The sequence below is a fragment of the Umbelopsis ramanniana genome (genome assembly GCF_025399195.1).
Source record: "Umbelopsis ramanniana AG unplaced genomic scaffold K450scaffold_79, whole genome shotgun sequence".
Lineage (NCBI taxonomy): Eukaryota > Fungi > Mucoromycota > Umbelopsidomycetes > Umbelopsidales > Umbelopsidaceae > Umbelopsis > Umbelopsis ramanniana.
In genome coordinates, this window is record NW_026252165.1 from 20,042 (window position 1) to 36,767 (window position 16,726).

The 16,726-nt window shown below is 43.3% G+C and overlaps 5 protein-coding genes across 5 annotated transcripts; 3 read left to right on the plus strand and 2 right to left on the minus strand.

Moving 5' to 3' along the window:
- Positions 1 to 90: 90 nt before the first annotated feature.
- On the plus strand, positions 91 to 8,562 carry K450DRAFT_260097 (uncharacterized protein). The gene is made up of 25 exons (XM_051592103.1): positions 91 to 1,518; positions 1,608 to 1,751; positions 1,823 to 2,306; positions 2,376 to 2,529; positions 2,614 to 2,958; positions 3,026 to 3,322; positions 3,380 to 3,807; positions 3,886 to 3,909; positions 3,990 to 4,080; positions 4,164 to 4,305; positions 4,370 to 4,603; positions 4,666 to 5,512; positions 5,574 to 5,720; positions 5,796 to 6,012; positions 6,078 to 6,131; positions 6,193 to 6,269; positions 6,327 to 6,413; positions 6,479 to 6,763; positions 6,836 to 6,997; positions 7,057 to 7,133; positions 7,197 to 7,275; positions 7,340 to 7,576; positions 7,640 to 7,734; positions 7,798 to 8,360; positions 8,431 to 8,562. Exons 1-25 carry the CDS (start codon positions 164 to 166, stop codon positions 8,460 to 8,462), a joined length of 6,657 nt encoding a protein of 2,218 aa, XP_051440768.1. The 5' UTR covers positions 91 to 163; the 3' UTR covers positions 8,463 to 8,562.
- A 563-nt stretch (positions 8,563 to 9,125) lies between these two features.
- K450DRAFT_260099 (uncharacterized protein) lies at positions 9,126 to 9,828 on the minus strand. Its single transcript, XM_051592104.1, has one exon. It carries the CDS (start codon positions 9,799 to 9,801, stop codon positions 9,466 to 9,468), a length of 336 nt encoding a protein of 111 aa, XP_051440769.1. The 5' UTR covers positions 9,802 to 9,828; the 3' UTR covers positions 9,126 to 9,465.
- Positions 9,829 to 13,035: 3,207 nt separating this feature from the next.
- Positions 13,036 to 13,504, minus strand: K450DRAFT_260106 (uncharacterized protein; the record flags this gene model as incomplete). Its single annotated transcript, XM_051592105.1, has 1 exon — positions 13,036 to 13,504. One exon carries the CDS (start codon positions 13,502 to 13,504, stop codon positions 13,253 to 13,255), a length of 252 nt encoding a protein of 83 aa, XP_051440770.1. The 3' UTR covers positions 13,036 to 13,252.
- Positions 13,505 to 14,228: 724 nt separating this feature from the next.
- K450DRAFT_260110 (uncharacterized protein) lies at positions 14,229 to 14,760 on the plus strand. The gene has a single exon (XM_051592106.1). It carries the CDS (start codon positions 14,273 to 14,275, stop codon positions 14,501 to 14,503), a length of 231 nt encoding a protein of 76 aa, XP_051440771.1. The 5' UTR covers positions 14,229 to 14,272; the 3' UTR covers positions 14,504 to 14,760.
- Positions 14,761 to 15,510: 750 nt separating this feature from the next.
- K450DRAFT_260112 (uncharacterized protein) lies at positions 15,511 to 16,696 on the plus strand. The gene is made up of 3 exons (XM_051592107.1): positions 15,511 to 16,091; positions 16,168 to 16,316; positions 16,392 to 16,696. Exons 1-3 carry the CDS (start codon positions 15,759 to 15,761, stop codon positions 16,567 to 16,569), a joined length of 660 nt encoding a protein of 219 aa, XP_051440772.1. The 5' UTR covers positions 15,511 to 15,758; the 3' UTR covers positions 16,570 to 16,696.
- Positions 16,697 to 16,726: the final 30 nt, after the last annotated feature.

A 16,726-nucleotide genomic window follows, 5' to 3' on the forward strand; every position in this document is an offset into this window, starting at 1 on the left:
CAACTCCGATGAAGAGAAACAGATTGCAATTTTTGTCAGTGAAACAAGATGGTCGGCACCAATAAATTGATTGGATCTTGCTCCAGCCAGCCTCAAGGGGAAATAGAAAAAAAAATAAGTGCATGCAACATTAATCGCATTCCGAGGAAGAGGCTACACGTAGATGCAACCTATAGAGCCCGATAATCCTGGAGGGAGAAAAGGAAGCAGACGACGGTCTGAACGCCCTTCCCTCCCTCGGCTGCAAATCCTCATTCCTCATCCTATACCCCAGATCACATATTCCGAACCTCCAGATGATCCGTCTCAGGAACACACCAACAACTCACTCAACTTGACACCCAATTCAGCGGTCAAAACTGAAAACTCCTTGAGCCCGCCAAGATCACCTATTCGCCCAACCAGCTCACCTATCTCACCTTTGCCGCTAACCCGAGACATACTTCAGAAGAAGGACAAGTTAGATAGGACCTTGGACCGAGTCGACCCCCGAAATAGAAAGCAAGAACAAGGCAATCATCTGGATATTAGAGAATGGCAAAAACGGGCGAATTATCAACATCATAGCCGAAGCTCTTCCGCAAATTCTGCATCGGAACCAGCTAGTGCAGGTGGTTCCCTGACCATCCCATCACCACAAGACGCTACGCATCTTTCTTTGAGGACTCCAACCTCTCCCCAAGTCTCCAACTTTATGTTTGAGAATATATACCGGTACCCTGCACACGATTCCTCGATACGCAATAGTTCTCAATCTGGATCGTCTATCAATGTCAATCGATGGAGTTCCTTGATGTCTAGCAAAAGTGCACACAGTGGGTCTTCTGTTGCAGATGACAACTTATCAGCCGAAGCGTTCGATCCGACCACACATTACTACACTCATCGAGAAGATTACCATCGCCATCTCTCAGCAGAGGGCTGGTTTCAGTCCAGAGGTGACAGAGCACCCTATATACGACCCAGACAACAAAGTGCAACGACATCATCTTTTTATGGTTGGAAAATATTGACCAGCATAGCCAATCGAGTCGTTACCTCCACAAGTTGCGAGACACGGGCGACTCTTGCATTTATAGCTCAAAACAAACTATTTGGGACATCTACGGATTGGCTGCTTTTAACAGGAGACGATGCTTATTATGCGCAGCAATATAGCAACAAGAAGGACAGTCCTTCTGTCAAACCAACAGATGCAAGCAGTATCAACACAAACGCAAAGACCTCAAGCGTTAGACACAGTCGATCGTCCGTCGATAATAGTTCGATTTTCAACCATGGCTTGACACCGGTTGCTTCACTATCTAATCCAAAGTCACCCAGCATTCAAGATTATCCAAATTACAATGTTTTCAAAAATGCTGAACCTCTCCCTACACTTTCAGAAAAGGCAGATATAGTTGAAGTAGAGGAAGTCAAACAAACCCCCACGCCTTCGCCTCTTGAAGGCACATCCTTATTCATTTTTTCGACACAAAACCGACTGCGACTTTTTTTGTGGCAGCTTCTAAGATCGCAGTATGTACTTGATGTGGACTCTCCAAGCACATGATGGGAAAGTGTATGATCATTACTGACCAACCCTTTGTGTTTTTTTTTTTTATTAGATACGTCGAAGTCTTCGTGTTCCTTCTAATTTTTCTGCAGTGGGTCTTATTAGCATCCACCCCAATTTATACCAACAGCGACAAAACCTCATTTGGAGGAACCAATATCCATTATGTTCTTCTTGCCATTCAATGTGTATATAGGTACGTAGTTTAAAAGGACTGAGCATCCATTGATATCTTCTTTCTAACCACCGTATCACCTCCGACTAAAGTTTGGAAGTAATGGCCAAGATCATTGTATATGGATTGATTCTTCCTCACTCGATTACTCTATCGAATAACGCACAACAAAAGCATTTAACGATACCACTTGGTTCATCACTGCCGGCCAGTGTACTAGGGAAATGCCTTACTTTCTTTACTTTTGGATTTGTTAGACCAAAGGAAGCGGACGGAACCCGGTCATCTAAGAACTCCAACAATCAACTTTCCCCGATTACACCAACGTCTTTACCAAGTAATATGTTCAGCCCATTGCCCACAGGAGACTTAGGCGGGTCAAAGCATGAACCTACGGCAATGCTGAAGCATCGACCGTATTTGACCAATTTTGGTAATTGGTTGGATCTCATTTCCATCGTGTGCTACTGGATCGATCTGGCCTTAATGAAGATAGACTACAATGACATATCACTGTTCAAAGGAGTAGGTGCAGCACGTCCGCTTCGTTTGGTCGGAATCATTCCGGGTACAGCTGTAAGTACAACGAGAATTATAGGACGCACCGCCGTACTGTCATATATTGAATGTCTATTGTGTTCATAGGTCATTATGCAATCGCTGGAAGCAAGCTTACAGCTTTTGTTCAATGTGTTTGGTTTCGTCTTCTTCTTCATGTTGGTTTTTGCTCTCATTGGTGTGATGACTTATAAAGGTGCCTTCATGAGAGCATGCTATCAAATTGATGTGGATGGCAATGGTGAGTATTTTCTGCACCGAATAACGTACCCCTCCAGCCTACTGTCCATCAGTTGTAACTAAGCATTATTTCCTATTTCATTAGCGATCTTGGCTGAACCTGCTCGAATGTGCTCCGGTTACTACGACGGCCCAAATTTAATTGGTATTTACATACAAGAGTTAGATGTATACGATTACCCTCGACCGGATGGATATATATGCCCTACTGGCTTGGTGTGCCGTCAAGTTGCTGGAACCAATCCGAACTATGGTTTCCTCAATATGGACAACCTCTATTTCTCTTTGCTTAATTTGTTTACGGTCATGTCATTGGAAGGCTGGACGGATATGATGTACGATGCACAGGATGGCGAATCCACAACAGCGGCGGCATTTTTCACTTTTGCTGTTTATATCCTTAGTTTTATTATGATTCCGTTGTTTATCGGTGAGTGAATCAAACCAGCAAGTTTGACTGTGAGGCCCAACTGCTAATGTACAATTCTGGGTTATAGCTGTTATTACCACGTCCTTCGCCCAAGTCAGATCTGAAAGCAGAATGTCGGCATTCACAGCAAAGAAGATAGCGCATCCCATACTACTACCAGCTGATCAGGTCGACGATAGTTTCTGGACATATGGTCAGGCCGATCTTTCTCGGCTACGCAATACCGCCGTTGCAAAGCAGTATCTTTCTTCCATTGTGAACAATTGGAAATTCACTTATTTTGGTGGACTTTTGGTACTCTGCAATTTGGTCATCATGGCTTGTCGATCTATATATGCGTCTGACTATACATTGGAAGCTATCGGTATGTAACCATGGCAAGATAAACCGTCTCGAACAATCGCTAATTCCTGCGTTTTAGATACGGCTGAAATTATATTCAGCTTTATATTCGCTATTGAAATCTTTCTTCGTCTACTGGGTTCGCGAACCTGGGTGCAATTCTGGATGTCAGGACGTAACCGTTTCGACTTATTCCTTGTTGTTGCTACGTGCATCATCCAGTTACCCATGATACAAGGATCACCAGCATACAAGTACCTCACGATATTTCAATGTTTACGATTTTATCGATTGATATTATGCCTACCCCGTGTTAGACGACTATTGTCATCGGCTATTGGATCAGGTGAAGGAGTCATTAATGTTGGACTCTTTCTATTGTGGTCTACTGCTCTGTTTGCACCTATATCTATGCAGCTGTTTGGTGGAGACTTTGGATACATGGATTATGACGAAACCGAACTGCGCTTTGATACCTTTTTGCAGGCGTTTTTGAGTCTTTTTGATGTATGTTTTTCTTTTTAAACACCATTACAAGCAGTGCCTGACTTCGCCTTTTACTAATGTGTCAATCAAATATTGCAGTTATTCACAAGCGAGAACTGGACAGTAAGTAACTATTTGTTTAGATCGGTGCCTGTCACATATCTTTTCAATCGTGTCACAAACATTAACTTTTCATCCTCTAGGATGTGCTATATAATGCTATGGAAAGTCAATACGAAGCGTCTGCTATATACGCAGCCTTGTTCACGGTCGCCCTATATTGCTTCTCTCACTGTAAGTTTTGAATATTTGACCTATATGGCGCCATCTATGCTGCCCATCACAGCTACGATACTAACGAGCAGAAATTGGAACAGACATTATTCTCAACTTGTTCGTTGCTGTGATTCTCGAGAATTTTGAACTCGATGAAGACAAGATTAGAGTAGCACAAATCAAAAGCTACTTCAGACGGCACAGGCCACCAGAATCAGAAATTAGAAAAGGAATCCTTGACAAGTATGTATATCACTGACATTGTACTTACCACTAGAAAGTAGATCTCAATATGTTTTGGTTTTAGGATTCTTGAGCCACTGCAACAAAATCGCTTGAAGCGACAACTTAACGTGGATAACCTTCCCCGCGACTTTCATTTGAACGTTCAAAAATCCATGTTCCAAGATATCCTCTTTCCAAACAAGGATGCTACCAAAGACATGAAAAATGCGAAGAAATTGCCTTCAAACTGGATTTCTAAAAAAGTCAATGAATACTTTTTTGCGCCAGCGCAGAATCCATATAGCCAGATGGAAGAGTAAGTAAAGTGAGATATGAACTTATCTACTCTAGTGCTTTTGCTAATCTTGCGCATAACAGTCAATTTCTAGACGAGCCAACTGACGACTATGAACTGGTTGTAGCTGAAGAGAATCGTAGCGCAAAGCAAGACAATATACCAACCCTCCCATCCTTGTTCTTCTTTTCGCCTAACAATAGATTTCGACGGTGGTGCAAACAATTGGTCGGATCAAGCTCTGGTAATGAAGCAGAAAGAAAATCGCTTTTCAATTGGTTCATTATGGCATGCGTCCTAGCCAGTATCTTCATCGTCGTTCTAGACGAACCGGCGGCCAGGAAATTGCAACAGTACATCATTTCGCCCTCTGCGTATGACGCCATCGACTATACCCTGACCGCCATCTTTGTACTGGAAATCATTATCAGAATTATCGCCGATGGGTTTGTTATGGTTCCGGATTCGTACCTTCGAGATCCCTGGAATCAACTGGACTTCTGCGTAGTCATTCTCACTGTCGCAACTGTGTTCGGTGGAGCTTCCCAAGTCCCAAGAACCCTTCGTACCGTCCGAAGTTTCCGTATCCTTCGCTTGATCCGCTATTTTCCCGGTGTCAGACACATCTTTGCTGATCTGCTTCACGGTTTCCCTCTCATGGTAGACGCCCTCATTCTGACCATGTTAGTGCTGGTTCCGTTTTGTATCTACGCTGTCAACATCTTTGGAGGAAGGTTCTTCCTTTGCAATGACAATAGTGTTGGTGGATTATCGGAGTGCAATGCGGAATTTCTAAATCCCATAGGTGACGATGTGAACTCTCCGAGCATACTTATACCTCGTGTGTGGGCAAATCCGTATGGATACGATTTCGATACTTTTCCCAGTGCACTACTTCATTTGTTCGATTTGACTTCTACTGAAGGCTGGGTAAGTGAGGCCAACGCTTTTACAAGAGCGATATCGATGTACTAACATGTTATCATCCTAGATTTTGACGCTGTTTAGCGCAATGAGCACACCAACCGAGGCTGATGTACAACCTGTATTTGATTGGACTGCAAGCACTGTGTACCATAGTTTATACTTCGTGATCTTTATGGTCGCGGCTCATGGCACTGTCCAACTCTTTGTTGGTGTAAGTATTGACTTTCGTACCCTGTTCCTACAAAAATGCGGCTTTATAACTGAAACATCCATTTTCTGTATATAGGTTATTCTGGAGAACTTTAAGCAAAGAAATGGTATTTCTACGCTGACTATTCCCCAGCGCCAGTACTTGGATCTTCGAAGACAGTTGGCTCAAGTCAAACCTACTCGCAAGCCAGTACGCCCAACAAACCCTATACGAAGCTTTTGTTACGACCTTGTCATCAATAAGCAGGGTCTTTTCCACAAGATTATGGTGGCCATTGTCATGCTTAATATTGGTAAGTTCTATATGGCACAAAAAAAACATGGGAGAGCGAAAGCAATTTCTAATTGGGTTTCATAGTCGTTATCTGTACCGAGTACCAAGACGAGCCTGTGATCTTGAGTCAAGTCCAAGGTAAATCTGAAATAGCTTGAACCACTGCTGAGAGGCAACCATTAACTCTCTTGAAATCTAGACTATCTCTATGTTGCATTCATCTTCTGCTATTTGTGCGAAGTGTTGATCAAGCTAATCGGATTAGGGTGGAGAAAGGTAAATATTCAAACACATGTACCCTTTCAAGGACTATACGCTTATCATATATTCTAGTGGATTCAAAACAAATGGAACAGATATGATTGTGTCATTGTGATCTGTACGATTACAATGTGCATTCTACGCTTCACGTTGGAAAATGTAGGTTTTGTGATAGAAATCATAGAGAAAATCCAAGTGCGCTTGACCTAACACGAATTTGATAGCTTTGGACCCAGCGATTGGAACAATACTTGCTTGTTTTAGTATCGATGAGACTGGGACAAGGATTTTCATCGTTACAGACCTTGTTCCATGCAGTGCAAGCTTCTTTGCCGTCGATTTTGAACGTTTCTGCCATCTTCATGATGGTGATGTGTTTATTTGCTATGCTGTTTATGGAGTTCTTTGGACTGACCAAGTACGGGCCATATGGAACCGACCATGCCAACTTTAGATCGTATGGCAACTCGCTACTTACACTGGTCCGCATGACAACTGGTGAAAATTGGGTAAGCATTTACAGCATCTCTAATAAACGCAACCCTTTCTGCAGCACCCAATACTGACCTTCAAAATGACAGGATTTCTTGATGCACGATTTCACTGTATCGGCACCTAACTGCGTATCAGCGGACTCTGCGGACTTTTTGGACAGTGATTGTGGTAGCCCAGCATGGGCATACCTTCTATTTATTGTCTTTTACATTATCTGCACGCACATTTTTCTCAATTTGTTCACTGTGGTATGTATACTGAATTGACGAATATGATTTCTCATACATGGTACTAATGACAGCAACAGGTCATCATAAGCAACTTCCAATATGCATACGAACACACAGCTCGGTTTACGCTGATTACGAAAACTGATCTTCAGAAGTATGTGACCTATCTCTTTAAAGCAGCTATTTTTTTCGTACCCTCTTCTGACACTCGTTTTAGGTTCAAGCAAGCGTGGGCTGAGGTCGATCCCAAAGGAACAGGCTATATATCGAAAACCAAGATAGCCGCATTGTTTCGAGTATGTGTGCTTTGAACTGCCACTAACATCTCTAGCGCCTCATACTGACTTCTATTTATTTTAGCACTTGCACGGACGCTTTGATTTGCGTATTTATTCTGAAGGCTTTAGCTTGCAAGACCTTCAGGCCCTGGCAAAGAAAGAATTCGACGACATTGGTGATGAGAAAGCTACATCACTATATACTAATCCAGAACTGATGGAACTTCGCTACCGCTACGATGAAGTCAATGCTAGACTTTCTCTTTTGGACTTGAAGGCAACAGAACGCAGGCGCAAACAGTACAATTTGCTATACACCGTAAGATTTAACCAACCACTCTGCAAAGCTACAGTGTACAAAAGTAGCTAAACTTCCTTACAGGAGCTTTTATGGACACAAACTTCGAAAGGAATATCGTTCGACAGCGCATTGCTAGTCATGGCGTATCGTTTCATTGATCCGCAAGAGTTTCTAACGTGAGTATATCCGGTGATAGTAAGTGCCGTGAAAATACATTTGTTGACAATCTTTGCTTGTAGACTTGATCGACTACTCGACCGGCTCGAAAAGTTAGAGAAAATTGAGAGAAACTACGCGATTGAAAAAGTGAGAGGATATTTCTTGACCTTAGCAGAAAGGAAACGATATCTTCGTAAACTTTGGGCAAAGGCCAACGAAGAGGAAATTCGACGTCTCAGTATCCTTCAGCCTAACGATAGCAACTTCCCGAATGAGGTATCCAAACTACTTGCACAAGCCTCCGTCGAGAAACCCATCATCCCCAAGATTGTTATCAACAGCGACATGCTTGATAACCAAACCAGTTATGGAGACTCGGCATCTCTTTCACCCTACCCAGTTTCCCCTGGCAGTGGATCGTACGATAACGCGCCACTATCCCCAAATTTCCATTGGTCAACGACCACCGCAGGCAGTCCCTATAGTGAAAACGCTGGTATGCATAGCCCATCGGTTCGCCATGATGGGCCACTCACACCGTCATCACCCGCATCCTATATAGCAAGCCAAGAAGGCAGTTCATATTCTCATGATAGTGAAGCTGACATGTTGGTAGACAACTTCAACACTAGTGTTTGGTCAGGTGAGACTTTTCTTTCCTTTTCTTTGCTTTCCTTGAATTGTTCTTATTCTAAACCGTTCATTTATCTCAGACTTGCTCCGAAATGAGACAGATGTCACCTAATAGAATTGTAAATTATCTCTTGTAATCAACCATGAAAAATGTACCTATACCCCTGACAAAGTGACAACGTAGCATCATAAAACATTTTTTTGTAACCATATGTTGGATGGCAAAGCCTCCGTGCCCAGCCGGCCCAAAAAGATATGTTTTGCGATGGATCCCGCCACCATCTGTAAGGCTTACACAGTCATTGCCCAGCCAAATCGTCCTTGAAATAGGATTTATTGTTTGACTACAAATTCCACTAATTAATAACACTATGTTTTGGACCGACTGTTGCATATGAAGCACCATCCGTAAAACCTCTATCCAAATCAACTTCATTGAAGAATCCGTGCCATATCCGACGACTGGAAAGTAGTTCTTATTTCAGCTTGGACAGTTTTTCGTATAACTTCTCCTGATTCTTCGTTCCTGATTTCTTTAGAGCAAATTGTTTTGCCACACCAAACATAGATTCCCTTAGTTTGTTTTCAAAGGCTCGGGATATCGCATTCTGAAGGACTGTTTACGGAAGATGAAATGATAATTTGCGTTAGATAGAATGATCATTTTGCGTTGGATATTGCGTTAGATACTTTAGATACTTTTTACTTGCCTCTTTCGAGTATCGTTCGTTACGAACGCATGGGGATTTCATAGCACCCTGTGCCTATCTGGCAAGTTCCACGCTGGACGAGCACCAGTTGTTGCGTAGTGATGAACGATGCGGCGCAGGTTGAATGCAGCCATCACATCTTTATTGCCATAACGGTAGATGATCGAAAATTCGACGTTGGCAGATACTGGGTCCACGGAAGCTCATAATTGCGAAGGGAACTGTTTGCGTATCGCTCAGCGCAGTGGGGGTCCTAATCTGTTGTAGAGATTATATGCTTAAATTTGTTGTGTTTGGTTTAGACTTTCACGTTTCTCGCACTGCTCGAATAATCTTGCTTATAACGCGGAGATTCAACTCTTCTCGCAAATCTGGACATTTCGGAAAGGGTGTAGATATTCAAAGTTACCACTTCTTGCGCTTGAAGTGCTCACAAACCATAGAATGCCTTGAGACATGGTGTTCAACGGTGCGATTGTCGCAGGGGCAGGTGATACTAGTTCTAAATTCTGGCACCTTGACAACATGACAAAATTGAGCCACGTACTTAGACAAGCCTTTGTTTGGCATGGGAGGGGATCCTTTCCTGTTGCCGACGTTGCCGCTGCCCCATGCAAAGACCTTTGGTACATCTTGTTCTTGATAGATTGGTCTTTCAATTGCTGGACCAGTTGCTGCCACAGGTTTTATTGGTGGAAGTCTTGAGTGTGAGCTAAGAATTTGCGTTTTTATGCCAGCCATAGCGCTCTCAATCCTTATCTGTCTACTGCGCCGCCATCTGCAATAGAAAGGTAGTTTTGACCATGAATGAAGTACTTCTGATACGTGTGCGGCGCAAAGAGTTAAGAAACAAGAGATCCTCTATTCAATCAAAGTAAAGAAGCGGTATTTATAGTCAATTAGACTATGAGTGATCTTGAACTCCGCGTAAGAGGGGAAGTCACTGACATAAATATTATGCGGCGTCTCAGCATGTACTGGTGAACATAGGTGACCCATTCATCATAATGGTCGCGACGTAAAGTTGACAACTGAACCAGCGGTTTGAGAGCGCTCTCGGACGCCTTGTTCTTTCCTTTCGAAAGCATATCTACCTGAAGGATGCACGCCCCAGTGGCGCACCAAGTTGCATCAGATGTCGCAGAAATATGAAGAGAAAGATGGCTACTTATACCTAAGGATAGAAGAAGGACTAGGACCGAAGATGTTGCTTGAGGGAAACGTGGAAGAAATCTTAGACGGTGTTCACCAGGACGGCCTTTTAGGAATCAAGAACAGTTGGCGTAAAGCTAGGCTTCAGTACATAGCTCCAAGAATGTATGAAAGAATGAAGCAATTGGCGCAATCTTGTCCAATCTGCCAACGGAGGAGTCGCAGGAGATATCTGAGGCAGAACCCTGCGCACCCAATCCCTACACCTGATCAATCGCTCTATATGGTAGGTTTCGATGCCGTCGGACCCATGGACATTACCCCAGTACCTGCTCGCCGACGGTGGATCCAACTTCACTTCAGGATTTGTGAAAGATTTCTTGAACACAGTGCAGTGTAAGCACCTGACCACCACGGCTTACCGTCCTCAAGTCAATGGTTTGTGCGAAAGGTTAAACCAGACCCTAGTGCAGGCATTGTCCAAGATCTGTCTCCAACGAGAGGATACTAGTAACTGGGATAACTACGTCAACCAAGCGTTGTTAGTTATCCGGGCTATGCCGAGTGATGTTTCCGGACACACTCCTGCGAAGTTGATGTACGGATACGAAATCCGCACTCCAGCTACATGGCCAGCGCCGCGCCAAGATTACGTCGAAGGTGATATTGGCGAAGAACTTGTCTCGAGGATCAAGGTGATCGACCATGCTATGCAAGAGCTGTGACGATCAGTCCAAGCTCAAGAGGACGAGCGAAAGAGAAAGTCAAGTCGAGATACGACCGCGATGTGTTCTCGAAGACCTTTAATCTGGGCGATGCAGTGTTGATGCGCGACCATGTACATGCGGGCAAGCTCGAAGCTAAGTGGATAGATCCATTGACCGTGACAAGAATCAACCGTAACGGCACTTACCACCTGGCTGGACCTTTTGGAAGTCGACTTGCTGGAGCCGTGAATGGCGACTTCATGAAGCCATGGGTGGAACGTGTTGGTATGGTCCCTGACGTATTGACTGCGAGGCAGGCGAAAAAACAGTTGTTGGCATTTCGACAGAAAGTTCTTTTGGATCAACGTACGGGAGAGGAAGTCGACACTTAGGGGAGGGACATGAGACGCCGCAGATGACTATAAATACCGCTTCTTTACTTTGATTGAATAGAGGATCTCTTGTTTCTTAACTCTTTGCGCCGCACACGTATCATTTTGGTGAAGCTACCAGGGGGTAACACATATTTATTTTCAAGGTAAAAATTGTAAACACTGTGCCGCGCAACATGCAAGCAGACGCTAGATTTCAATCATTTGTGGACAGACCGTCGCACTTCCATGGTTCTACGCAAGAGAACCCGATTACCTGGTGTAAAAACATCGACCGTTAGTAAAGACGTAAAAATCCGGAAGCACCCCAACCCGCGCCGAAGGGACTACTAATAGAAGGCAGTTAACTCATAGCCAAAGAAAAAAGTCAGTACAAAACAGAAGAAAATCAACAAACCCAACAAAAATAAAACTCATTAGTAATTAATCATTTAGAAAAACTCAAGAATGGAATACCCCAAATACCTTGATATTCTACGTTACCTACAAGAAGGATCAGTCTGGCGTTCTTCCAATAGTCTAAAGTATGAAGTGTACGCATTAAACCTGGATCCACACCGATGAGGCTGGTAGCAGCCAGGATAACAGAAAGACTTTCTGGCGTTACCATTTCCAGCGGAAAATTTCCTTCTTTTCATTCTTACGCCGCTTCTTCCTTTGCTTCCTTTTGCGTTTTCGAGGAACGGCACTTGATGTTCCTTCTCCAGCACTGCTCTCATCATCCTCGTCAGGTTCAGCTGGTGGGCTACGGCCCCCGCCAATGGTCACACAACAGCCATAGCCATCAGTGGAAATACTAACATGTTCTGTCATGTTGCTACAGAAAGAATATTTCGTAAGACTTTGCACCAATATATATTATAATAAAATAGTATACTGCATACCTGATGCCAATCTTGTCAAAGTGGAATACTTCTTCCCATATACCTTGTTGTTCTGAGGGTATGTTGCCTTTGGTATCTACTCCGAACACTGTAGCAACTCGCGGTCGACAAAGGTGCTTGAAAATGACTTCATGCAGCTTAAAGTATTTGGTTACCATCTTGTATTCGGGAAATAACTGGAAACGCCGGCAATCCAATAGTGCTCGCTCAATTCATGTAATTTATGATGGCAGCAATAGACCTTTTTTCCTTCAGTAGTCGGCTATTCAGTCGATGTTTTCTCCTGCCTCGTGTAGAAGTGACAAGAAGGAGAAAACCCAACGATCGTCTATGTGACGTGATGATACCCGACGATGCATTATTTTCTATATGCTGCCTGCTAACCTCTCTCCAGCTGTTGCCACCCGCTGCTCCGCTTCAGTGAGGACATGGTCTTCCTCGTCTTCATCAGCGTCACTTTCATCGGATTGTCAATCCAAGCATGTATTTTCTTCTTCTTCTTCTTCTTCTTCTTCTTGTCCACGAGTTTCAATATCTGTGCCATAAGCCTCAGACGTAGTGGGGACTGCCTGAATAGGTATTGAGATGGCTTCGTCCCACTACTGATCGGTAATGACTTCTTGAGTGAGCGTTGGCGTATGATTGATATCGGTCCAGATCTGTAACAAGCACTAACTGATTGATACGTTGAGATGCTATTTTTTCCAGAGTCAACTTACATTTTTCAACCAAGTGTCTATGCAACGCGGATGTTGATATAGATACTTCTGGAAACGCCGCACAGAGTACTCTTCTAATATCCAACAATATAGCTGTCGGGGCATAACATATCAGAAATTGCGAATGGTCGTCTGTCAACTTAGGCTTACGACCAGCTCCTGGCTTTCTACCGCTTATCGGTAATCGTCGTTCGTCATTGTATGTCTGATGTAGTGTTGCGCTGTCCTAACGTTAATTCCAGTCAAGAGCGCAGCCTCCTTGGCAGTCTTACCCTGCTCAATCACGTAATCAAATAATTGTTCAACCTGATGTCCAGTGTGTCGTCTATATGGCCCTCTTATCTTTCGTGATTGGTGCCTTTCTGTCGAGTTTCGTCGATTGCTATGGGTGAAGCCGATTCTGTGGATAGCGTGTGGTCCGGTCCCACCATATCATTATCCATCAGAGTTCTCAACGGTACCGGAACGTCATCGTCATTTCCGCCTTCCTCCTCGATATCCATCGGTTGACTTGGTTTTTCCATCATAGTCTCCTCATTTTGCATGGTGGACTCTGTAGAGGTAGAGTTATCAGCTTCACACAAGATCATGTTTTCGCCTGCAATAAATGCGATATGACTGTTTTCCATGTTATATGCCCACTATGTAAGGGCTCATAGTCCGTATATTCAATTTTCTATAAAAACCTGAATTCGCATATAAGGATACCTTGAAAAAATATTGCTAAAGTTTGCGTATACAAATCAGAGGATGTGCGCCAATTATTTTGAGAAAGACTGTATTTTGCATTTCCATACGCGCATCCTCCGTAGACGGTGTTATACTACGTCATATACATGGTGATCCCAAGTAGCTATGATTAATCCTTGAAACTAAACCCAACAACATAAAAGTATTATATGTCAGCATCTCGTGTTTCCACTGATGTTCTTTGCTTGCTATTTAAATCAGGAAAACATCGTTCAAAGTTCTTTTGAAGTAAATAGATTCTACCGATACCAAATACAATAATAGGCCGGTGACGACTATCTTCATAAAGATACAAGTTTTCATTTCCAAAAAAGATAAAGGGTATCGCATTAAGGATGATGTACATCACCTTCTACTTTCGTGTAGATTCGATCTTTTAAGGATAACGAGCTGCGATTTGCTGCGAACAGCACTAAACACCTTGCGATGTTTTAATTTTGTCATCCAAAGCAACTGAAAACAGTTGGGCTGGGGTTTTCGGAGGATCGGGTCTTGGCTTTGTGTTTCTATTTTTGTTTTTAACTCGTACGGTTTTGAGCACAATAAAAAGGAGAGTCGCTGCCATTGTCCTTAAAGTGCCTTTTTGATTCTTTCACACTTCTTCCAAAATGTTATCCTGGTTCACTAGCTGTATAGCCATCAGTCCACAATCTGCTGTTGCCCCTGAAAAAGCACCACCCGTTCCTACCATGGCAGAGCCGTATCCCGAAGTTCAACGACCCAGCACTTTATATATGCTAAACCGGCAATCATCTTTGGTTCGAAACTCTGTAATACCTCCTCCTCCATCACACAATCGAGTCTCAAAACGACCACTTCATCTCATGCCTAACGCATGAGCTGCATTTGAAACCATTGAGGATCAGCTACAATGATGGCATATTCTATATCAAAGCTTGACGCACGAGTTATCGTTGTGCCAAGCCTAATTTTGGCTCATTGGCGATTCACTGTTGTATAATTGAAAAAAATAATTTTGTAATGGCATAATTATCCACTCCGGCACCACCAACGTGCTGGCGCTGTTACATGTGTCTATACAAATTTTACTGACGTGACAAAAGATAATAAAAAAACTCATATCTTTATTCCTATATTTGACTTGATGTATAATCTGTGTATGTTAATGCTAAGAGACGACCGTAACAGAACAGTAGACTTTATTATTATTTAGTGGGATTCGATGAAAGTAGCCTTGTTCACTCTGTTAAAGTGAATTTGAGTATGCGAACGATGTTGTACTTCATAGTACGTGCTGTTTCCTTGTGCTCCCTTTGCCGTATCACACAGGTACATTTGCGAACGACCATGCTTCGACATGTAAACTCTATCAAGTGATGAAGGTAATGTTACAGCCTCTCTCATACAGCGCAGCTATGGACAAAGAACCCATTGAATTCACTTTGAGACGAGGATGCCTTTTGAAGTAGTGACCACAGACTAAGACAAAAGGCATTATCAAGTAATCACAAGTATGAGCTATGCTGTCAAGCGAGCAAGCCCTTGGATGCTTCCGTCGCGTAGGAGTTATCTGTTTTTGCATGTTAGAAGACTATCGTCCACACGGACTAATTTAGAAATGCGCACACTTTTGTGATATTTTTTAATTATCATTGTTAAATTAAAATGACTCTGGGGCTTTTGCTTCGATGTCGTTGGTCTCGGTGATCCGCACCTTGATACCGAGCTTCCATTTCCCCCATTTCTATTTCTCGTTTCCCATACACTTTGATACAAATCTTTCTTTCGCTTCCATAGCTTTTTGGTCAATTTTCGGACTCTTGCAAATCTCCATGTATTAAATGATGTTTGACCTGTTACAGTTCTTGACCAATGATCGCATTTTGTGTACGCAGCCGTGTTAGATTTTTTTGCGATAGAGAAATTTGGATTGGGTTCCGTGCCAATGATTGTTCTCCAAAGCCCGGTCAGGTGACATTCAGCATTTTTCCTCTCGGGTCTCAAAGTACCGTCTGCCTTCGATTTGACTCAAACTGGTGACTGCTTTCTGTACCTTGCTCGATTCCTGATATCACCGAGACTGGGCAGTCGAATTGTAGCATTTTGTTTTAATTTCTCCCTCTCTTCATTACCATGGCAGGATCCGTCGATAACAGCAAGCAAGAGAAAGTTGTGGCTCCCGGGCCAAATCCTGCACCTATTCAACGTCAGAAATCGTATACCGAAGAAATTGTAGACGGACAAGTTGATTCAGTTGACACCAATGCTCGCTGGTTGGCTTACGGTGCTCGTTTGCGAACCGCCATTCGAGCTTCAACTCGTTACTTGGCTTACAGCAGTGATGTTGGTGAGGCATTCAGACCCATTGTGCATCCCTTGATGGTTCGTGCTGCCTATGGTATCAGCTGGGCCTATGTCGGATTGGATGTTGCTTATGAAGGATACAAGACTCACAAGGCTGGCAATGTAAGTAAATTATAAAACAGAAGTGTGTGGTGATTCCAAAGGACGGCCATGCTCATTCTTCCCTGCTCCTTCGTAGGACAATGCTGTCGTCGGTGTGGCTGCTTTCAAACGCGGTATCTTCCAGACCTTTGCTTCCATGCTATTGCCCATGGCTACCATCCACACCGCAGTCAAATACAGCGCCAAGCATGTATTCAACAATATGAAAAATACCAAGATTAAGACGTAAGTGTTATACGTGCGGGCTAGAACACGATATTCGAGAAGACTGACCACATGTGATACAATTGCCATATGCAGATGGGGACCAACTGCCACCGGTCTGGCGATTTTGCCGCTTCTCCCTTATATGTATGACGAGGTTGTGGAACATATTGTCGACCGGGCGTTTGAGCCGTTGGAGAAGAAGGTTCTTAGCGAAAAGGATGTGTCTCGGGTACCTCCAGTTCATCATAACATCGTTAAAGAAAGCGAATAAAATAACCACTAGATTTTTCTTCTATTGCTGTACCTTTTGGGAAAGCTGAGAATATTTGCCCAATCGGACATAAGCGGAAATCTAAAAAAAAAATGGGAAAGTGAAAACCCAGCGATAAATTTTTTTTGTGTGAATCCTTCCACCACTTCTTTCATCC